At 35.1% G+C, this 24,222-nt stretch overlaps 1 protein-coding gene across 3 annotated transcripts in view; it reads left to right on the forward strand.

Annotated features, from left to right (window-relative positions):
- Positions 1 to 5,160: 5,160 nt before the first annotated feature.
- Lrrcc1 (leucine rich repeat and coiled-coil centrosomal protein 1) overlaps positions 5,161 to 24,222 on the forward strand; it is a 44,998-nt gene continuing 25,936 nt past the window's right edge. The window contains exons 1-9 of one of the 3 annotated variants that reach the window (XM_004643085.2): positions 5,161 to 5,329; positions 7,505 to 7,710; positions 8,010 to 8,075; positions 12,687 to 12,854; positions 14,493 to 14,668; positions 14,766 to 14,975; positions 20,601 to 20,797; positions 22,096 to 22,243; positions 23,337 to 23,485. In XM_004643085.2, the coding sequence (XP_004643142.1) occupies positions 5,241 to 5,329; positions 7,505 to 7,710; positions 8,010 to 8,075; positions 12,687 to 12,854; positions 14,493 to 14,668; positions 14,766 to 14,975; positions 20,601 to 20,797; positions 22,096 to 22,243; positions 23,337 to 23,485 (1,409 nt within the window). In that variant the 5' untranslated portion in view covers positions 5,161 to 5,240. The remainder of the gene's footprint in view (positions 5,330 to 7,504; positions 7,711 to 8,009; positions 8,076 to 12,686; positions 12,855 to 14,492; positions 14,669 to 14,765; positions 14,976 to 20,600; positions 20,798 to 22,095; positions 22,244 to 23,336; positions 23,486 to 24,222) is intronic. The other 2 variants (XM_023703203.1, XM_023703204.1) reach the window with 2 other exon arrangements.

Raw genomic sequence — 24,222 nt, forward strand, 5'->3', positions numbered from 1 at the left:
TAAAAGAATATATAAAACCTGAAAGGTACGATAGATACAGTAAAAGGAAAATAAACTGAGTAAAAGGAATAAACAATTTGGATGAGGCAAAGGAGATAAGACAGGAAACAAAAGGAAGGGGAAAATCATGTATGTATATACACAGGACAGCTAAATGATTGTACTACTAATTTTTATCTTTTTTAAGGTAGCAGTTAATGCTTAAAATCTTTACTTTGACCAATTTTATATGCTTATATCCAGTAATTTGAGCAACTATATTAAAGACAACAATGTGTAATATGACAGCCACTGTTGAATACCTATTATCTTGCTTTGTTTTTGAAATTATGAATCATTTCTAAAGTCTTATCTATTATTTTTCTATCCTCTCTAAAGTAAATTAAAAATTAAATAAAATAAATATCTAATAAGTACTATTTGGACAAAAATGTAGAAAACACAATGTTATAGCAGGCTCAAAAGGCTACTGAGAGGTTTGACCATCCAGTTCCAGGCAAATATTTAGATGACTATAACCTAGCCAAGACATGACTGTAATTTTATAAAAGATCCTAAGTCAGAACTATTTAACCAAGCTATGGCTTTCCATTCCCTAGACACAGAAAACTCAAGAAATGATAACAGTTATTCTTACCTTGTGCAAAAATTCATTAAGGCTGTAGAATTTTAAATGACAATGTTTCTGTACACTAAAAATGAACTACCTGAAAAAGAATGAAGAAACCATCTCACTTCAGAAATAAATTTAACTAAGAAAGTGAAACACTGAAAACTGTAAAATATTATAGGAGAAATTTAAAAAGATACAAATAGAAATAAATATCTTTAAATAAATGGACAAATTCAATACAATCTACCAAATTGTTAATTAACATTGTCATAGAAACAGAAAATAAAAGACCTTTGACAGAAAGCCTTTCCCAGAAGACCTCAAGTATCTGAGGCATTGCACTATCGCTATGAATATTCTATTACTTAAAGTTTATGATCCTGTTGGTCAAATTACTAGTTTATGATCCTGTTGGTCAAATTACTAGCTGCCTACAGCCACCTTGCCCTTGGACACCCTTGCCTTAGACATTGCACTTCCTGGTTCCCTGAAGTAGTATCAAATTATAGATGCTTTCTTTCAAGGGATAAATACACACATTCCACAAGATAATCCTGATAATCATAATAGGTATAAAATTATACAGTCACTACAAAAAAACAGTATGAAGTTTCCTCAAAAAGTTTAAATGACAACTACAATATGATCCAGAAATCCCAATGCTTCCTATTTACACAAAAGATTTGAAATAAGGATCTCAAAGTGAAATCTGCCCTCTTATGTTCTTTGCAGCATCATTCACAATAGGCAAGCAGATGAAATAGACTATTTATTAATGTGGTCAGTGAATATGTCCCCAGTGAAACTGCCTTGGTCAGCTCTCTGTCACTGGGACAAAATACCTGAAAATAACAAAGGAGAAAAATTTATTTCGGCTCATGATTTCAAAGGCTTCAATTTGCGGTCAGCTGGCTCCATTATTATAGGCTTTTGTGAAGCAGGGCATCATGGTAGTAGGGAGAAAGAGCTGGAATAAAGTGGTTCATCTCAAGAGAGAAAAGGGAGAGTGGTGAAAGGAACAAAGAGAGACACAAAGAGAGAGACTGAAGCTTTGCTTATGGGTTGCCTCTTTCTGCTTTTGTTCTACTGACTCTTCCACAATACTGAATGGCGCCACCCACATTCAGAATGGGTCTTCCCACTCAGACTGCTGTCTTACATGCCAAATGTATCTAGAAACACCTGCAGGGACACAATTAGATATGTGCTTTATAAATTTTGCAGACATTTCTCAATCCAGTTAAGCTGACCTTTAAGATTAACAATTTTTTCAGTGCTGTTGATCGAATCTAGAACCTTGCCTGAGCTAGTCAAGCATTCTACCACTAAAGCTATACTCCTAGATTGAAACAATCAAATTTCCAGATTTGTTGAGATTTCTTTGTAGTTCAGTATATGTTCAATTTTATTACAATAAACTTTACTATTCATGTCACATACATGTACATGCATAAGCATGAGTGGACATATAAAAACATTAATAATAACAGCTTTCACTAAGTGGTAAGATTGCAAGTAATTTTCATTTTTAATATTTCAACCTGCATTTTTTTCATTATTCCCACTCCTAGGGCCTTGGTCCAGACCTTCACTTCTGTTCCTTGGTTTACTGCAACAACTTTACTTATACCTCTTTTTATACACTCACTTTTAGTCTCTTTCCTACAATCCAGATTCCACTTGGTTTCCAGAAACAATTTTATAAAGTACAACCCTAACAGATCACTTCCCTGCCTAAGTACACTGCTGTCCCGTTTTCTGGGATGTTCTCCCAGTCTCACTCACATCTGCCATCATCCTCGCACCATCACCCCAGCACCACCTTCCTTCAGAACAAATAACAACACAACTGATTATAGCTGGTACTAAGAGAAGATTTCTTTCAAGTCTTGCTTTCTATTTTCATCTACTGCTTACACACAAATACACACACATACACACACACAATGTCACATTCATCTTTTTAAATAATGCATCGTTTCTAGACAAGACCATTCTCTGTCCTTCCCTCCCCTAGTAATGCATGCATCTCCACACCCAGCCAAACTGCCTATCTTAAGCTTGATTTCCCACAAGTATGACTGATGCCAAGTGAATTGCTCTTTTTTTACCCCACAAATCCTTCCTAGACAATGGAGTTCATGTAATATTGGGGCAGCACATACATGTCTTAGGACGTGACTTGGGATTATGCACTTCCAACACAATTGTAGCCAAAAAAGTCACTGATACATAAACCAAACTCGATTTTGTTGGAAGAAAATGAACACTTGCAAGGTATGTGGTAATGGTAAACAATGAAGTGTGATTTAGAATTGGTAGAAACTGCAGAAAAGTAGACACCAATGGTAAGTAAGTCTTAAAATAGCTTCAATGATAGATTTGAAAGAGAGGAAACACAGGGCCAGCAATATAGCTCGGCAGACTAAGTGCTTGCTTAATTTTCACAGGGGTCAGGGTTTACTCCCTGGCACTGCATGCTGCACTGGCCCCTCCTCCAGGAGCGCTGAGCCAACCATGGAATCTGGGCGTGGTGGCGCATGCCTGTAGTCCCAACACTAGGGAGGCAGAAATTAGGAGGATCACCACCAGTCCGAGTTGCATAGTGGGATCTTATGCACACACACACACAAAAAGACAGGAAACAAATTTTACATGAAACTGAGATTAATGCAGGTATGAATGAATTGCAAAGAAAATACATAGAAAGTAGAACACTTCTACTCTAAAATAGCAACCATAAAAATCAGATTGTTAAAATAAGATTTCTTTGGTATATCACACTCTTTCAATTCTACAATATTCTAAATCTGTGCAGCAATATTTGAAAATGTAGATAAAAGGTACCCAAAAAAGATGGCTTAGTGTAGCATGCCATGCTCACTATGATATTTAGTAAAAAACCTTTTGTCTAAAATAATGTTTAGGGGCTGGGGAGATAGCTCAGTAGAATAAGTGCTTGCTTGGCAAGCACAAGGGCTTGAGTTCAATCCCGGGTTCCACCAAAATAAAATAAAATAAAATAAAATAAAATAAAGTTTAAAAAGAAAAGACTGAGGAGCTGGTGAGATGGCTCAGTGGTCTCAAGCACCTACTTAAGAACAAGCTTAGCAAAGCACAGGGACCGTGGTTCAATCCCCCAGCACAACATGCCAGCCCGCCCCGCCCCCTGGTGGGCTGAGCTGGCCACACACACACACACACACACACACAAATAAAAATAAGATTAAAAAAAAAAAAAAAAAGGAAAGACTGAAAAACTTTACTTGATTCCTGGTAAAGAACTACTGAAGATTTTAATTCAGGACAGTGAGAGGATCAGATTTGACACACACCTTTTGTCTAAATTTTTAAATATTACCACAGCTTGGGGAACAACCTAGCAGGAATATCTTACATATGTTTGCTTTCCTATTTACAATACCATTCATACCCGCAAACCCTCCTTGCCCAAACAAGACTACTCAATCATTTCCTTTTAGAACACTCATCCACTATCCACATCACTGTACAAATGGCTTAGATGTCCCTGAGCTTTTCCCTGCACTCATTACTCTGTACAATTGTTTGCTTCACTGTATTACGAACATTTCCAGGAATGAGCATGGTCTTTATCTTTTTATTTGCACAGTGACTGACTTACAGAAAGTATTTCCAGAAATATTTAATGAATCAACACAATATGTATGGCCAGTGTGGGAACAATTACACAAAGGCTGACTGAACAATGTTTAAATAAAATCTTATTACAGTAAATAATGCATTGTCAATAATGGGGTAGGTATTCTTGAGCCGAAAAAGAATATTTTGTGGGCAATTAATGGTAATGTAGCTTGTATATATACAAATTTTTAAACACTTGCTGTATTTTGTGAGCACATCTCAATGACCAACCATTAATGGCAATTTCACTCACTAAAATGTGTATTGATCCATTGTATTCACCAGATCTGTTACTGTGCGACTTCTACTTCTCCAAATTCCAAATGAACATGAAAAGTAACATTTTGTATTGATTCAAGACATAAAGGCAGCCATGACAGTGCAACAGGAGACATTCACGTAAAACTGTCAGAAATGTTTCAGAAAGTGGCAGGAATGATGAGCTAATTGTGTTCCAACTACAGGGAGTGAAGGGGGGCAGTGGGGAGCGGGTGAGGGGCAATATGTATGTAGTTCACTGTAGTAAATTAAAATGAAAACAACCACTGTTACTGTAAAAATTTTCACACGCACCTTACAGCCTGCTCACGCCTCACACATGTGTATAGCACATACAGGCAAATAAAGCCAAAGACCGTGAAGTCACTTTCATAGTGAAGTCTGGGCACACAGCAGAGAAGCAGACCTCCCCAACCAACCAACTCCTCAATGCCCGGTTGAAGATACGCTCTACGGTAAGCCCCAGCAGTCTCGCCGCATGTGTCGTAAAAGGGCCAGCCGCTCTCCGATGAGACTTCCGGCTTTGCGACACCAGAAAGGGCGGAAAAGTACGCGAGCGTCGGTTGGAGGCAGCGCCCCGCCCCGCCCCCTGAGGTGCACTTCCGCGCTCTGAGCAGGCGTGTTCCCGGCTGTGCCACCCAGCGCTGGGCGCCGGTTAAGATCCCCGCTCCCCGTTGTCAGTACTATGGAGGAGGCGGTAGAAGGACAGATCGAAAATGAGGACGGCGACAGCAGCTGCGGAGATGTGTGTTTCATGGACAAAGGCCTGCAGAGGTAAAGGCCGCTCGGCGAGCCGGAGCCAGACTCCAGCGCGGCGAGAACGACCCTGCTTTCCGTTCCGCCTGTGACAGTTCCAGTGCTCTGCGCAGCCTTGAACTTGCTCCAGCACCAGGCTCTCGCCGGCCTGTAACTGCTGCCTTCCGCCCAGCCGGCTTTTCATGGTTATTACTTTGCTTGCCCTTTGGTTGGGATCTTCTCGTGTTTTCTCTTGCCTTTCTTTTTCTCGGAAGGAAAAACGTGACAGTGTAGCATGTCTGGCCGCGGTGGGATGATCGCCTGCTGCTTCTTAGTGGGCTTTGCCTAAATTCTATTCACCCTTGTTCTAACGAATTCTGTACAAAGCACTATAATGCTTGTATTTGTATACTTTTCGAAAGTGCATGTCTTGTTTAGTTCACCGTTTACCTCTCATTTCGCCCGAATTTGCATTGGCATACAAGGATCGTGGTTCTGCATTACTGACTGGCCCTTGCAAAGCTTTGCGTGTTGGCTCTTTTACCATTTCTTCTCTTACGCCAAGGTTACTCAGCGGAGCTACAGGCAGGTGCACATTTATCCTGGTACTTACAGTTCCTTTGAGGAGTGCCCTGCGCTAGGTGAACTTACTCCTGATAACTGAGCTGCTTGTTCTCAATCCTGATCTAAAAGTGGGCGTATGACCCTAGGAAGATGTTTTGCAAAGGTATATTTGCATTTATATTTAATAATAGCTGCCACTTCCTGAATGCCATTGATTTGTGCATGTCATGTACATCATCATTAATCTTCACAGCAATTTTACAAGGTGATGATTTTTCTCATAAGTTTTGGAACTGAAACTTAGAAGAGAATCTAAACAATTTTTCTGATTTTGTCTAGCTGGTAAACAGTTAAATTCAGATTCAAGCCCATTTGTAATTTCACTACTCAGGTGTTATTTTTTTTTTATCTAATAGTGTCTGCATAATATTAATTTCCAGGAGCAGCAGCATATTAGAAAATAAAAGGGTGTACTGATAGCTTAAGATCTGGCACTAAGGGGCCGGGGAGATGGCTCAGCAGAATTAAGTGCTTGCCTGGCAAGCACAAGGGTCTGTGTTCAATCCCCGGTTCCACAAAAAAAAAAAAAAATTTAAAAAAAATCTGGCACTAAATAGGTGTTCAGTAAGTGATAAAAACTAGACAGTTGGCAAGTACTTCTAACAGATTGCAATTGCATATTTACTGCCAGTTAGATTTCTTGACTTTTATCATAACTTCTAGGGAACCTACCACAGATTCCCATGACCTTGCCTGTCCTCGCTCCTGTCTTTACTTCCTGTTCTGTACCTCTACACTGTGCACAGTGTAGTTTGTGTTCCTGGATCTACTAATTATGGGAAAGATTCCAGTTATGGATAGTAACTGAGTGAGTGAAGTGATGAGTTTTATTCAAGGAAGATATATTCCAGCTTAGAATTGAGGAAGACAGAGACTTTGTCACTACAAATAGCAATAATTTGTGGTTTCCTTAAAAATCAACTACAGTGTGTACAAAATAGCCATCATAGACATAAAAATAATAATAATAATAATAATGCTATAAATCTTTGTTCTCAGTATGGTGGGCACACCTGTGATCCCAGCTCTCTAAGGCTCAGATAGGATTGTCACAAGTTCAAGGCCAGCCTAAACTGTCTCAAAAATTTTTTAAAGAAAAAAATTGCAACTGCTAAAGGACAGCAGGTTCATTTCCATAAGCCAGTATCCTAATACCTGCTGCTTATAGTTGTGAGAATTAAATGAGAGAAGGGAATTGAGGTTTAAAATGGTTACTATTTGCTTAAGTAACATCAAAAAAGAGCTAAGCACAGATATGAACTGGAATGTTAGGATTCCAGAGAATTTTCAGTCGTTTACTATTCAATACTACAATACTCCCTTTAGTTTATGTTGCTGACTTTACACAAAGAAGTTAGGATGCCTGGGTTCAACCATCTTCCTTAAGTAGTTTGATGTTTGCTTAATCCAAAATAATGGTTTGTGTGGGGAGAACCATGTTTTATGGAACATTTCAAGCAAAAACAGGAAGGGTTTCACTTTACAAAATAGAGAGTATGACATGTTTATTGTCTACATTCTATTTGGTTATTTTTAATTATTTAGCAGACTTTTAAAATCTGTTTTTATAATGCATATTTTCTTTTTTAGCATATCAGAGCTGTCTTTACATTCAACCCTTCATGCCATCAACCTTCATTGCAATAACATCTCCAAGATTAAAGCAATTGATCATGTTTGGAATTTACGACATTTAGATCTGTCATCTAACCAAATAAGTCAAATCGAAGGGCTAAGCACACTGACAAAACTATGCACTTTAAATTTGTCCTGCAATTTGATTACAAGAATAGAAGGTTTGTGATTTTTCATGTAATGCTTTGCATAAAGAAGATGCTTTATGACTGTTTTTCCCCAAATAGAAAGAATGAATATTATCATAAACTTTGGAAACTGACTGTAAGACTTATTATATAAAAAGTTTTATTTCAGAAAGATTGTATTTTTTAAATTAAATGTTTTCCAAAATATTAATAAAATTTATTTTACTTTTATCAAACTGAATTTGTTCTGAAACAGCCTAAAGTCACACTGAAATGCTGTTTTTCTCTAATTCTTTAGATCCTATAACAGCTATATTTTATTTTATTTCTAGGACTTGAAGCACTAATTAATCTGACTAGACTGAATTTGTCTTATAACCACATAAATGATCTTAGTGGTGAGTATATATGCTTATTTTTAAATGCTGAATATGTACAACATATACATACATGTAGGTTAGCACAGCATGGTGGAAACTTCCAAAAAATCCAAGATTTAATCAAGGATCTTATCTAGAGAATATACTTCAGTTATGATTCTTTTTTTATTACTGTCTAAATCTGAGTTAAAAATAAAGACTATAGTGTCCAGTAGCATAATAATATAAAAAATGTGGGTAAGAAGATCCCACTTTAGTGGAACAGCTTTTTTGATTTTAGATAATCAGTATACTGTTATAAGGTAGGAAAAAGCCAAACATATAACTAGTGGCTAATTTGTTGCAGTGTTAAATATGTAGTATTCTAAAGACTTAAAGATTGAGGGTGACATAAAATTATTTTTCTTCTGTCTAGTAAGCCTAAAAAGAGTTAGAAACTATTCTCTATTGATTAAAATGATACAAGTGATAAACCAAAGTTTCATGATTATTCTTAGAATTATCTTAGAACTAGCAAAAAATTCTAATTATCTTTATGATTTTTATATTTGAAATACTGTTATTCTATTGGCTTATTTTTCTTCCCCACTTTTTGCTTTGTATTGAAAAAATAAAAAGTCTTAGTCTATCCCTTAAGCTGAAGTGGCAGTTGTATTTTAACTTTGTAAATCTTTTTACCTCTACAAAGAGGTAAAAAGGTGAGATTCAGTCTATCTGTTGCTGCTGTGTAATATTGAGCAAGGTATTTTACTCTTTGGATGCAGTTTTCGTACCTGAAAGATGTGAACAATGGCTAGATAGTCCATTCATTCAACATATACTTGTCACAGATCAAGTATCAAAAACACAGTTATATAGTGATGAAAGAGCCAACGATAATAAATAGGTAAGGTCTTAACTGTGACAGGACTTACATTATAGTTTGAGAAGAAAAACATAAAATTATGTCAATCCCCACATTCCTATATCCAAAGAGTTGAATAATTGCCTTGCCAAGAAGATACATAAAGGATATATAAGCACATTTTTTAAAAAAATGTTCAGCATCCTTAGTGATTTGGAAATACAAATTAAAACTACAATGAGATAACACTTCATATCTCAAAGAGCTGAAATTTTAAAACTGATGTGCTGGTAAGAATATAGAACAACTAAAACTTATTGATAATAAAATTTTAAATTATACAACCATTTTGCAAAAGAGTCTAGTAGTTTCTTTTACCTGAGAGAGAACATATCCACCCAAACATCTGTATATGATTATATAATCATGTTTACATTATTGTTCCTAATCTAAAAACTGGAATCAACTCAGACATCCAGCAACTGATATTATAGTTTGGAAGTATAATATATGCCCCAAGCCTATATGCTAAAGACTAGCCTGTGACGCTTATGGGAGCTACTAGGACCTGTAAATCAGTGGGGTAGGGTGCCCTTGAAAGGGATACTGGAACCTGGCCCCTTTCTGCCTTTGCTTCCCAGTACCATAACAATAGCCTTCACCAGCTATCCCAACTATGGTATACTGTGCCACACAGGCCCAAAAAATGAGGCCAAGAGACTATGAACTGGAACCTCTGAGAGTGATCCAGAATAAATCAGTTGGTTATCTCAGGTAACTTTTCATAGAGACAGGAAGCTAAATTCTGAAACATCCATATAATGAAATACTACTTGGAACTAAAAAGGAATGAACAATGACACATACAGAGACACAATCTAAATAGAATTATGCTGAGTGAAAAGAGCCAGTCATAGAGAGCTGCTTTGTATGGTTGTATTTATATAACATTTGACAAAGGTAAAACTGTTGAGGCAAAAATCAGATTATTGGTTGTCAGGAACTGGAAATGGGAAGAACAGGCTGATTCCTTAGTGTCTTAGTTACTCTTCTCTTGTAGAGAAGAGTCCCTCTTGCTGGGACAAATACCCAACACCCAAAGTGAAGGAAGGAAAGGTTTACTTAGCTCACAGTCTCTGGAGGTTGCAGTCCATATTCAGCAGGGTCCAAGGTAGAGCAGTGCATAGCAAAAAGCAACCTTTCATGGTGGTGGCAGAGCGACAGTGCAAGGGAGGAGAGTAGCAGCAGCTCAAGCAACTAGCTTCTTTTCCCACCTTACATTATAATGCAGATTATTTGCCCCAGGGCAAGTGTACCATCCACACCCACAGCAATCGATTACAAGCTCCAGAAGCTGCCCCAAGACTGCAGAAGGCTTTGGGGGGGACACATAAGGGAACCTTTGTTAGGGAATGATGGAAATGTTCTACAGTATTTCAGTTGTAGTAGTAGTTATTATAGAACTGTATGTATTTGCCAGAACATACCAAACTCTACATCTACTATGAGTGAGCTCTTATAACTAAATGCCAAACAGTGATGAGGTCTACAAAAAGGTGCAATCCTATAAGTTCTTATAGATCATTCTTAGAATATTAAGATGCTTTATGTTCCAAACTTCTGTGTTGATGGCATACAAAGACAGGCAAGATCAAGCTTTTCAAATAGGAAAGAAGGCTAATAATATGTAGCAAATGGGATAATGTGCTAAGCAAAGGAAGAGAGACGTAGGTTGAGGACAGGTGAGTATAGCTTCATAAGCAGGAAAAGGATTACATTTCACTCTAGTGATATTTTACTCTAATGACAATTGGAAGTCATTACCGTTGCACAAGGACGTGACATAATTGGTATTTGGTGTGTGTTTTGTAATACTAGACTTTGAACCCAGGCCCTTTGCATTGAGCTAATTCTTCAGCCCTCTTTTTTTTTTTTTTTTTTTTTTTAAACAGTCTTGCTAAGTTAGAGAGGCTGGTCTTGAACTTAGGATCCTCCTGCCTCAGCACCCCTACCACAATCCTCCTGTCCCAGCACCCCACCCCCAGAATGCTGAGATTACAGATGCACCACTATGCCCAGCAAAATCATGGCTGTTGAGTAAAAAGTAGATTGTAAGTGGCTAGAAGAGGAAATGAAAGCAAAATCAAAGATAGTTACAAGTTTTTTCTAGATTTATAGAGGATTGATAGTACTATTGATTGACATGAAAATGATTGGGAAGAGAAGATTAAGGGATAGAGCATGTGAAGTAAGGCTCCTTTCTTAAGCTTGAGAATACTTAATATGTGCATGTATGCATGTAATTGCAATGTAGGTAGGCTGGGTTGAGAGCTCATGGTTAAAATAATAGATTTGGCAGTTAAAAAAATTACAGAATGGTGTCTGTAGCCATGAAACTAAGAGATTCTTAAGAGTTTGTAGAAAAGGGGAAGGATCTGTATGATATTATAAAGTTGAAACATAAAAGAACTGTAAAGCAGAAACAGAAGTGGAAGAACTAGTAACCTGTAACAAAAACTTAACAATGAGGTGGTGATGTGTTATGTACATGTACCAGTTCAACACAAGGAATGTAAACATGTACAAAAATAAAAGGAAGGGGATCAAGAGATGAATGAGGAAAGGAGAAGATGAAAAAAGGAAATAAAATATATTGTGTACATGTACCAACTTCCCACACAAATATAAACGTACTTCATGTATACTAATTGAGATGGTTAAGGTTATAAATGAGATGGTTAAGGAGAATTACTGAGTACTGTGTGAATATGTGTCTGTCTGTGAATGTATAAAAATTAGACCTCCAGAAATGGTTAGATTTTTCTGAGGATATGGCCAAAAAAAAAAAAAAGAGTAGAAGAATGAGTAATGTTCAACAACATTGAAGAGAAAAAATATATCCCATCAAGTTGAAGAAGTTACAGGAAAAAAGTAAAGAATAGTGAGTGCTAAACTAAGCAAAGTTGTAAAATACTTTCTGTGGTACAATGTAGATGTGCCTCCGAACAGTCTTTCTAAAAGAAGGAGCCTTCAGGCCAGGCATGGTGGTGCACGACTGTAATCCCGGTACACGGGGAAGCTGAGAAAGGATAGCTATGCTTTCAAGACCACCCTGGTCTAACAGTTTAAGGCTACTCTGAGCTACGTAGGAAAATCCTGTCTTCAGCAAAAAAACAAAAACAAGGTGGAGGTTCACCGATAACAAGTACCCTTTGATAAAGGAGAGCCCCTGGAGGTGTTAACTCTTCAAAGCTTTACCTTTACTTCACAAGCACCTTCCATTTTTAAGATAGTCCTGAGGCAGGAAACTTCAAGGGCTCATGGGGCGTGCAGGCAGCTTAGGCAGCACTTATCCACAGCAGCCATTGTGTGCTACGGAATGTAGGTAGGTTCATGGAAGCAGTATTACCAGTGAAGTCAAAGGAGTGTTATTTGTATTTTATATTTAAAAGAAAAAAGTGTACTGTAATTTTTACTTGTGTCTTTTAATTCAAAATTCTGTGCTGAGAGAGCCTAAAGCCATTGTTTTGTGCTTATCCTCACATAAGTGTATCTGTTGACTTAAGGAGGTCATGCTGTGTTGTGTTGTATTGTGTGGTTCTACGCTGTGCTTTGTTGAGACCAAACACCTCGGGGGCTAAGGCCTTAAGGAAATGCTAAGCCTGTGTTGCTTGAAAGCAAAGTTTGACTTCTTTGATCCTGTTTATTACCTATAGCCATTTACAATAAGGTCTTATGAATATTACTCCCTTTGCCTCAAAAGGAATTTTTCTTTTCTATTGCAGGGTTGATGCCCCTTCATGGACTTAAATATAAACTTAGATATATTGATCTACATAGTAATTGTATAGACAGTATCCACCACTTACTTCAGTGCATGGTAGGATTACACTTCTTGACCAATCTTATTTTGGAGAAGGATGGAGAAGGTAATCCTGTATGTCACGCACCAGGTATGAAAAATTAATATATTGTGTAGCTGTTCCTGATCTTTTATTTTTGTCTTTACCCTTAACAGTGTTTTATTATGCCTTAAAAAAAAATGATTACAAAAATAGACAGGTTGCTGTGACAAGATGGATACAGCATGAATGGATCAGTGTTTCTTATATTTGAACAGTTTTATATTTGATAAGCAAATGCATCAAAATTATACTTTATTATGAAATGCTCTAATATTATATTATATAATTATAAAAAAGAATGTAGAAATCTCTTTATCAATAATCAGTTTTCTCCAAGATACAGTATACTGAACAAGAAAAAAGCAAGCTCCATTTGTGTGGAAAAAAAACCCTAACACATACCCTTTGTGTTGGGATAAAACTAAATATCCAGAAAATACAGAAAGACTAGTAGTATTAGCTAGTTGCATGGAAGGGAACTCTAGCTGGAGACAGAAAATGTTGAGAAAACTATACTGCATAACTTTTGGGCTTTATACCATGTGAAGTTATTACATTTTGAATCAATGATTTTTTAAACCAGAGCGAGATCTCCATTTGATCTAAGTCAAAATCAATAGTTAACAAAAATCTAAGGCAGACCAAACTGCTGTTTCTAGAATTCAGTTTTACTGCTTAACTAAACAAGAGAGAAACATCTGGAATATAATTAACCTTCTGAAGATCCTCTTAGGTATAAGCTGGCTACAGGGACTTTGTCTCTGTCAAATATACAACTATGAGAAGGCTTTTTTATAGCATTTCTGTCTGTTGATTATGTATTCCGCAGAAAATTCATTTTTATTTTCTAGCTATCTTGTCTCAAAGAACTTTAAGTTTCTATAATTTGAGTTTTGGGTTTTCATGTTTTCACTTTCTTTTTTTAAATTAGGTACTTTCAGTTTAGTCCCTTTTCTCTAGAATTGAAGGAAAAATTATTGCTGAGATCATTTCTCTCAAAATTTCTAGTACTGATTGGAAAAATTTTCTTCTTTCAGATTTTTTTCCAGCAGTTTTATTGATCATTATTAGAAAGTTTGAGAATTACAGTTGAGCAAAACTAATTAATTAGGTGGAACACCAAATTAATGTTACTTTATCAGGTTTCTCATGTTTAATATTCCTTAGGGAAAACAAACTACATTAAGTACTTGATAGATCACGTATCTTAATAATTAGTTAATATGCAGAGAGAAAGAGAGGTGTTGTAACAATGCTCATGTTATTAAATCCTCACTTGGGAAATGTCCATACTTTGAACATATATGTATTGTCCTGATTTCTATTTATGAAATTTATGTTTATGTTTGTATTAAAAATAAAAGATATGTTTAGCTTTCATCCCAGGATAAATTGCTGCTGGTTTCATGTATTCATAGTTTTAGTTTTTCAGAACAGAGATGATTTTATCTTTCAGACCTTCACCAGGATTACACTATGTGGAAGGATGAGGGGGTGTACTGTTTCTTGCTTTTAATGATTATGTACTGAACAAGTTGAATAAGTAATGTTTTCACAAGTTAATTAGTTGCTTTCTTAGAACAACTATTATTCAGGTGATTTATCAAGTAACTTAGTTTTCTTTACAAATGTTTAGCCTTTCTTTTGAAGTCTTTAAATTTTCATTTTGAATGATTTATTTCCAAGGATACAGAGAAATTATTCTCCAGACTTTGCCACAGCTTAGAATCCTAGATTGCAAGAACATATTTGGTGAACCAGTAAATTTGGAAGATGTAAATTCTTCACACCTTCAGTGCTTAGAAGGTCTTTTGGATAATTTAGCTTCTTCTGATTCTCCCTTAAATATAAGTGAAGATGAGGTATGGTATTGGACATTTTTCTAATATAGAAAATAACTTCAATTTTTAATTAATAAATGTAAATTTTTTTAAGATTTTGAATTTTTTTGTGTCATAGATCGTTGAAAATGTTCCAGTGGTGACACTACCCATCGGAGAGTTATCCTCCATGGAGAAATTTGAAAGTACACCGGTAGATACTGTTTTGACATCGTTTTTATCTGTATGTCCATCTTCTGAACCAGAGAAAATTAATCATGAAAGTGATTTTCAGAATGAGATGAAACTTCAGAAACTAGATGATCAAATTTTACAGCTTCTCAATGAAGTAACTTCATTCTGTTTTTCTAAAGCCCAATATGTATTAAGAAAAAGTAGTTTAAAATAATATAAAATAAAAATGATGTACAAGCAACCCAGGCAGAAACAATCTACACTGAATATAGGAGCAGCAGTTAAAAAAGGAAGAAATAGATTGTATATTTCTCATTCATTTTCCCTGTTTCTTTATGTGTGTTATGTAATATCTTTGTTTTGTTCTACAGTAGTTCTCATTGCTTTTGTCTACTCACCTTTTCTGTACACCTTAATAAGCTCCACAGAGGATACCCAGGTGACTTTGATCTAAAGCCTCATCAGTTACTTGCTGCTCAAAACTCCTTCTAGAATTTACAGCAGGATGGCAAATTAACTTAGTTCCTGTTTCAATTTGAAATTCCAACGTGATATCACCTAATTAATCTCTTTTCTGAGCTCTTAAACACTTTTTGTGACTGCTACTTATTGTCTGGTTTTTAAAATCTGTGACCTATGTACAAGTCATTGCTCCCCAAGTCTCTAGGTCTCAACACAGCATTCTTGCACTAATCCATAGTGGTTTTTTCCCCTCCTTGGATGCTGCCCTTCCCTAGCTGCAATGGGTTGTTTGCCTTCTGCCTATTTGTCACATACTGGCCAGAAAGATTGTTAGTTCAGTATCACGTTGAATTAGAATTTGTAACCAAATTTTAATGCTCATGTTTTATTCTCAAAATAAGGTGCAAGGAATAGAAAATGCATTAGCTATGCATTAACTATGATTCAGTGGATTTTTATTAATCCTAAACTATCATCATATATACAACACTAACATTACTGGATAAACAAAAAGACTGCCTTGGGCAATTGAGAATAAATGAGATACTGAGGATTCTGTATGTCAGAAATACCTAGAGGTTTTAGTCTGAGCCATATAGGGAGACAGTAATGGGACTGGAGAGGAATGCTGGCTTACACATTCTGTGATAGCTTTGATCCCATATGAAAGTTTTGGACTCTTCCATTTCCTCAGATTTCATTGTTCATTTGTCTAATAGTTAACTCTTCTACTAAGGTCAAAACTTACATTTGAGCTTAATAACTTAAAAATCAAGTAAACTTTAACATCATCTAGGATACTCCCATTTCACTCTCATGATAAGCCAATGAAGTAAATAGTGAATAATAACTGTTGTCCTTGTTATATAAAAAGAGATCTAGGACTTTCAACAAGTCGTTTACCTAGAAGTTCTTTATTAATAGGACAAAATTGAGTTCCAACCCAAATCTGATTCACAGCTGTATTTTTTTGTACTTCTTTATTTTTTAAAGAGAGTAAAAAAAATAAATAAAACAATACAGAATTTCACTAAACAAAATCATAATAGGAATTCAATAATGGCTGTTCATTGTATAATGTTATCTTCAAATTAGTTTTTTGGATTACCAGGTTTAAGAATGCAAAATTGCCATTTGAGAAGAAAATCACTTTTCTGATTATTGTTCCTACCATAGATAATTAATATTAGTTGTAGAGCAGTGGTAGCAAACCTGTGGCACGTGTGGCGTAGTGGGCTATATCACTGAAAGCTCTAGTTTGCCATCACTATTGTAGAGCTTAATACAAAAAGAATTATACAATATGTACTCTTTATTGTAAGGCTTACATGCAGCATGATCTTTTTTATCAATTTGATAAAAATTTTGTTATTTGCATTAATTTTACTGTAGCCTTTCTACTGTGTATACTGCTGTTTACTGTAATTTGAATTTGTAATTTCAATAATGATTAATGCTATTGAGTACTTTCTCATACTCATTCATATATTTTTGTTAAGTATCTAAAATTTTTATCCATTTTTATTGGATTATTTATTACCAGAGTGTAGAAATTGGTTAACATATTTTGTTTTGTTTTTTTTTTTTTTTTTTTTTATTTATTTATTTGTGTGTGTGTGTGGCCAGCCCAACCCACCAGGGGACGGGGCTGGCCGGCATGTGGTGCTGGGGGATTGAACCGCGGTCCCTGTGCTCTGCCAAGCCTGCTCTAAGTAGGTGCTCTAGACCACCGAGCCATCTCACCAGCCCTGGTTAACATATTTTGGATGCCAGTATTTTAGCAGATGTATCTTGTGTCACTAGTCCATTCGGTGGGGCACATATTTTATTTCCTTAATTGTATTTTATTAGCAGCAGTTTTTAACTTCAATAGTCTAATTTCTTATGGGTTTTTTATGCTTATTTGTGCATTCATATATCCTCCAAAAGTTTTGCAACTTACCTTTTGTATTTACATCTGTATATATGGTAGGGGCTGAAGTTCACTCTTTTTCCATATGGCTATTCAGTTATTGCAGCACCATGTATTGAAAGGCTTTTCTTTTCATCGGATTTCTTTGATTTTTTTTTATTTAAAAATATCAAATAACCTTACAAATTGTAAGATCTAGCTTTAAGCTCCCTTTCCTGTCAGCATTTTAATTGTATTTTTCAGTTAATTTTTCCTTTTTATAAGTTATCAGCATAAGACTGTTAATACTTCCTTACTGTCTTTTAAATTTTTGTATGTGGTAATGAGATCTCTTTCATTACTGACACCAGCAATGCGTGTTCTTCCCATCTACCCCATTACCCTCACCACCCCAGTCAGTGTACCTAGGGGCTTTGGTGATCATTTCAGACAGCTCTTCCTTTATCTCTTGTTTCCTATATTTTGACTTCTGCTTTTTTATTGTATTTACTTTTAATTTACTTTGCTCTTCATTTTCAAGTTAATTGATAAGCACTGAGGTCATTTCACGTTAGACCTGTGTTCTAGTCATCTAAGCAATATATTTTACTGTGAATATTCCATTTCCTGCATTCTACAAATTTTGTGGTTTTGCTTTCATTATTATTTAAAAGTACATTCTAATTTTTCCTTGATCTAAGGATTCTTTAGAATATTTTTATTAATTTTGATATATTTCTGCTTCTATCAATATGTTACTAATATTTGACATTTATTTTGTTCAGAGAACATACCTGAATTTCAGTCTTTTTTAATGTAGTAAAAGTTACTTAATATCCAGCATATGATCTTTGTGGATATTCTTTGTGTTATTATATATAATATAAATTCCACGGTTGTTAAGTGACTGTACTTGATAGTATTCTCAGGTAATCTATATTCTTATTAATTTTCTGTCTGGTTGTATCACTTCCTGATTCTTAGTTTTTGGTTTTGGGGCTTTTATTTTGTTTTAATTATTTGATTTAGTTCTCTCAGTTGCTGCATGAGTGATACTAAAATATTTATGTGGATTTGTTGGTTCCTCGCTTTAGTTTTTTCAGCATTTGCATGTAGGCTCTGAATCTCTTTTGTTAACGACTACTTTATCTTTTTGATGAATTGACCCTTGAAGCATATTTTTAGAATTATCCATCGATATTTTTTTTTTCTTTTACATTATTTTCTCCAGTCTTCAGAGTTTTCTGTACAAAGTTAACATTATTTCAAATAATCTTTTATTTCTTTTTTTTTTAATGAGTAATAGCATTTGGTTTAGCTGTTTTCAAGAATTTATCTTTTCTGGAATCAATAAAAAGTGTGATACATTCAAAGAGAAACAATTTCTCTTTGTTTTTGGTTTTTAGCAGTTTGTTTTCAGCATTTTGGCTACATGTGCCTTAAGGATAATTTTTTTCCTCATATGTATAACTGTTTAGGGTTTGAGATTCTTGAATATATAAATAATTTATGTCTTCACCCAGTTTAAAAACTTTTGATATAGTTTCTTCAAATATGTTTGCCTCATTTTATTTATTTATTTATTAGATTCCTCATAAGCATTTTTTCCCATAATTTTATTGAGAAACAAATAGCAATGAGACAGTTTCAAACCAAATTGGTAGGACAGTTTCAATAATTAACACATTGCATGCATTCTTCCTAGTGTTTAGTTTCTGTACAAGATACGGACATGACATCCTATTTACAAACACCATTAGAACAAATCTCTCTACTCATTAAGAGAATGTAACTATATATCTATCCTAACCACTTTGAATACACAGATACAAAATGGACATTCATCTGTATCCCCTTTTTTTGTTTAGTTCCATTATTTGAATATTATAGGTGTGTAAACTCAGCAAAATATTCTAAAAGAGTCCAGGAGCCCATAATAGTATTGGGTCTTCCACTTCACTGGCAATGTCAGAAATTGTTGACCTGAGTCCCCTACAGCTCAACATAACAGCATGGCTTTACTTCTTATATTTCATTTTTATACTTTTCTGCTGGATGGTTGAGACCAAGATAAAGCAGGACCTATGCAACAAGAGTTGTAGCTTTTGGGTCTGATAAGGTCAGTGAAATCCCCTCAGGATTTATCCTGAGATCCTGTACTTCAGATTGTAGAAGCTTTGTCAGTGTCAGCCATGTGGATAAGTCACGGCCATTGCTTGGCCAATGTGCTCTCTGTAAAAGCCTGAGAGAATATTTTCTCTCCATGTGACTCTCCTTAGGCACACTCTACATAATCGATCACTTTCCTCTTTGGCCCCATAATTTCCTTGATCAGAAAATTTGGGATACTACTGAGTTACATGACGTAACAGTACAAGTTCTCATATATGTCCTGAATCTTAATTGACCTTGGAAGGCTAGGACCAAAATGTTGGCCTCATAAGCTTTTTGATATTGCCTTACCACTTCCCAAAGCTTTTTACATTTATCGGCTTTTGTCTGTATTCTTCATACTGAATAATTTGAACTTTGTCCAAGTTCTATTTTGTCTCATTCTGCTGATAGTAACCTCAGCCAGTTTTTACTTCAGACACTGTGTATTTTAAGTTATAGTATCTTTGCTTCTTTTATTTCTATTTCTCAGCTGTTTTATCACTTGCGACAATTGTATATTTTTATTATCTCATTGAAAATAGCTAGGATCACTATTTTAAAGTTACTGTTGCCTAATTGAAACATTCCTGTCACCTCAGACTTAATCTGTAATGCTTGCCTTTCCTCTTCAGGAGAGGTCAATTTGTTTTTATGGTAATTTTAGAATACATGCTGGATACTGTGAATGTTATGTTGTGGTGACTCCAGGTACAGATTTGTTTTCAGCAAGCATTTCAGTTTGATTTGCCTTAAACTATAATCTTTTCTCTTAAGCAGAAATTCAGATTTCATTTTACTGCTTGTGTCCTTTACTGAGCTATTTGTAATCTACCACATGCACTTCTTTGGTTCTTCATGCCCAAAAGCCTGTATTCTCCTGCTGCACAGTTAGACTACTTCTTGCATGGTACTGCTGTGATGCAGTGTGACTGAGAGGTAAACCTATAGGAACAGAGACACCATATTCCAAGAGTCAGCTTCTGTCTAGAGTAATCTTACTTTTGTTCACTTTCCAAGAAGTTTTTATTCAGGTTTTTTTAGTTTGTTTCACTTGTATTTTCCTAGGTTTGTAATTATTATCTGTAGGAGAATCAAGCTGATAGAACCTTGCTTGTCCATGCCAGAAGATGAATTCTTTAATTTCAAATATAAGTAGTATATTAACCTTGAATCTTATAAAAAAAAAGTCTTAATATTTACAAAAAATTTCAAGTTTTATGCTGAATTGTACTTTTAGCAAACTTCGTTTTGTTTTTTTTTTTTTTATTCTAGACTTCTAACTCCTTAATAGATACTGTTCCTGAGAAAGACCTTGGACCAAAAAGAGAAACAGATATAACTTCTGAAAGTGACTATGGAAACAGAAAAGAATGCAACAGAAAAGTTCCTAAAAGGTCAAAAATTCCATATTATGCCAGAACTATGCAAAGTATTAAGCACCACAATAAAAATAACAGCGCTTTTGGAAGGTAATTGTGTTGGGTTTAGAATTCAAGTAAGCTGCCAGGTTCGGTTGCACACATCTATACCCCAGCAGCTCTTGTCTTTATTCTTCAAACAATGCCATATAATAGCTATTTACATCGTATTTACATTGTATTGAGTATTATAAGTAATTTAGAGATTGTTTAAAGTATACTTAAGGAAGTGTGTGGATTTTGTATCTGAGGTATCCCGAAACTAATTTCTGCAGAAGTTGAGGGATGACTGTATGTTTACAAAGGATCACTTTCTGTATCACTACTAAAGATATAAAATTCCTAATTCCATTGCATTCTTTTACTGGGGAAGTAAGACTGATGCACTTGAGTTTATATGGCCAGACTTTTCTTTGGCGTCAGGCAGATTTAGATGGAAAACCAAGCCCTTGTTAACTCAGGACAAAAGATAAGATGATTGCTTTTAATGCTATCTGGGTAAAGGAGACTGATATCTGTACTTTCACAATTGGGATCATGATAGTTTTTCAGAAATTATTATGCTCTGGGGCAGGTACAATTAATTTTTTACTTGTGTGATTCTCCTTTTTAAAACTGTATTATTACTTTAACTTTTTCATAGTTCTCTGATCATACTGCTATTTATGTACTCATTCAGTTGAATTATGGTCAGGACATACCCTGAACTTTACTCTGTACTTGGCTAATGATACAATCTATTTTCCCTAATATGTATCAGTTTTAAATGTGATTACTGTATTTACCATTTTTCCAAATCTTGTGTGTCATATTACCATAGTTCAAAGTACTAACAATAGCTTTTTGAAATTCTGATATATCCAAGAAATCTACCCTAACTGAATATGTTGAATACTTGCATCTACAGATTCATTTTAAGTTTTTGAGGCTCTCATCATTAATGAACATGGCACATCCATTATAAAATATATGACTTTTGATTTGTTTTGTTTTGACAGTCTTACTACCTTCAACTCACTGTGTAACCCAGGCTGGACTTGAACTCCTAGCTATCCTCTTGCTTCTGCCTCACAAGTACTTTTGATTACTAGCATGAGCCACCACACCAGGCAAAAATTCTATTTTTTCAAGTTATCATTCTATTTAATATCCTTCTTCTAAAAAGCTATTTCTGTAATGACTAAAAATGTTAATAATAGAGAACAGAGGGCCGGGGAGATGGCTCAGTAGAATAAGTGCTTCCCTGGCAAGCGCAAGTGCCCCAGTTCTGCAAAAAAAAAAAAAAAATAATAATAATAATAGAGAACAGTATAAATAATGTACTTTTCTCTGGGTATTATTCTTTGCAGTTGTAACCGTAAAATGAAACAACCTTACTTTAAGGATTTATACATAAGATCATCTTTAGCAAAGTGTAATGTATTACAAGATTCAGAAGACCAAAAGACTGAAATAATTAAAGTAAACCAAAGTGGCTCAGAAGACAACACTTACAGGGTATGATTTAAGAGATTTTAAAAAATAAATGTGAATAATCTTACATTTAAGCTCAGAGTCTCAAGACATGCTTTTCTGGGCAAAAAATATGAGTAAGTGAATTGATGAAAATAAGTTATTTTCTTTACCCTTGATTGCCAGATTTTGTGTAATGCTACTTTTTTATAATATTTAAAGGAATCAAAATGACACATTTAGGATCAGATTTAAGTGAAGTCATTTGGCACAGGTTTATGGAAGGAAAAACAGTGCTCAAGTTTTCAGTTTATGCTGGGTGTGGTGACGCATGCCTGTAATTTCAGCACTCAGGCCAAGGCAGGAGGATTGCTATGAATTCAAGGCCAGCGTGGCCTACTTACAGACCTGAAGCCCAGCCTGCACTGCATAGCAAGATCCTGTCTCAAAAAAATAATAAATAAAAGAGTTTATAATTCTTATTTCTTAAAGTAGTAGTTCCTAGCTTTTATGCTATCAGGGAATATAGAGGTTTTCTCAAAGAATCTACTTTTACACATACTCAAAAGAATGTTACATATAATTTTAAGGTTTTCATGGACTGACCTGAAATCCAATTTTGGACAAAAATTAAAGAGGTATTCAGAAATTTTAAAATCACTCAATATTTGCTTGAACAATTGAACAATTCTCATGTTATTGAAAGCTTTTAGTATGTGTTGTTATTTTATATTTTTCATTAATTTACCTTTATTTTACTTATTGGAGCACTGGCAGTTCTTTTGATCATACTGTGCACTTTTCTTTCCAATAAGAGTTGCCTTGCACCTTTGGTCCTACTGGTCTCCTTACTGATTTCCTCTCCTTCTTCTTAACTATGGGAACTGAGTATTGAGAAAATTGAGAACTAACTTTTGGACAGTAGTAATGCCAGTTAGCATTTATTGTATGGATATTGAGTGCCAGACATTGTTCTGCACTAGTCTTTGTTTTGCTTCCATTAATTTGTTTAGTTCTCACCCTAGCTCTTTGAAATAGATATTGTTACTTCCACATATAATTGGAAAAGTGGAAATAATAAGTTAGGTGACATTTCCAAGTTTACATACTGTTTTGTTTTGTTTTGGTTTTTTTCCAGTCCCTAGTTGAACAGCTGGACCAAGAAAGAGAAATGAGGTGGAAAGCTGAACTAACTGAAAAGAAACTTATGGATTACATTGATGAACTGCATAAGCAAGCAAGTGAAAAAAAAGATATTCATAGTCTGGCTCTTCTTACCACAGATAGGTAGGTAAGGTGAAAGCATATACAATTAATTTGAAGTTGTCTCGTAGCATAAAGAATATTGAACTAGAATATGTTAGTTAAAACTAGGTGTAGTGTGATAAAAATATCATGTCTATTTGATTGGAAGATTATAGTGCTTTGTTAACTTATTACAAAAGAAATGGACACATTTATTTGATGTCTTAAGCTGAGAAATATCCATATTATAAGTATAGAGCAAGAAGCATAAAGCAGAGGTTGGCAAACTTTTTCTGTGATGTGCAGGTTTTGGCAGATTTTTTTAGGTTTGTGGATCCTTCTGATCTCATGTCACATACTCATCTTCTGCAATGAGCTGTGGTACCCACATTGCACAGGTGTCTCAATTCTGTTATTTTTCCTCCTTCATTCTGTCATCTCTTTTTGTTATGCTGTTTAATGTGTCTGTTTTCTATCCTTTCTATTTCTATCTATAATTTTTTATGGTTTTTGTAATTATTTCTTTTTCATTTTCTTTTTTTTTTTATACAGGGTCTTTCTATGCAGGTTGGACTTGTAGTGATCCTCTTGTTTTCAGCCTCCCCGGTGCTGGAATTACAGGCATGCACTAGCACGCCCAGACTCTAGCACACCCCTGGGGGCAGGGCCTGCACGGCAGGCAGTATTAGGGATCAAACCCTGGTCCCTGCACTTGCCTAAACAGGCACTTAGTTTACTAATTTAATAGTCTTTTAAGTGAAAAAAATTATATGTGTATA

This window comes from Octodon degus, unplaced genomic scaffold (genome assembly GCF_000260255.1).
Source record: "Octodon degus isolate 3935 unplaced genomic scaffold, OctDeg1.0 scaffold00165, whole genome shotgun sequence".
NCBI classification, from domain to species: domain Eukaryota; kingdom Metazoa; phylum Chordata; class Mammalia; order Rodentia; family Octodontidae; genus Octodon; species Octodon degus.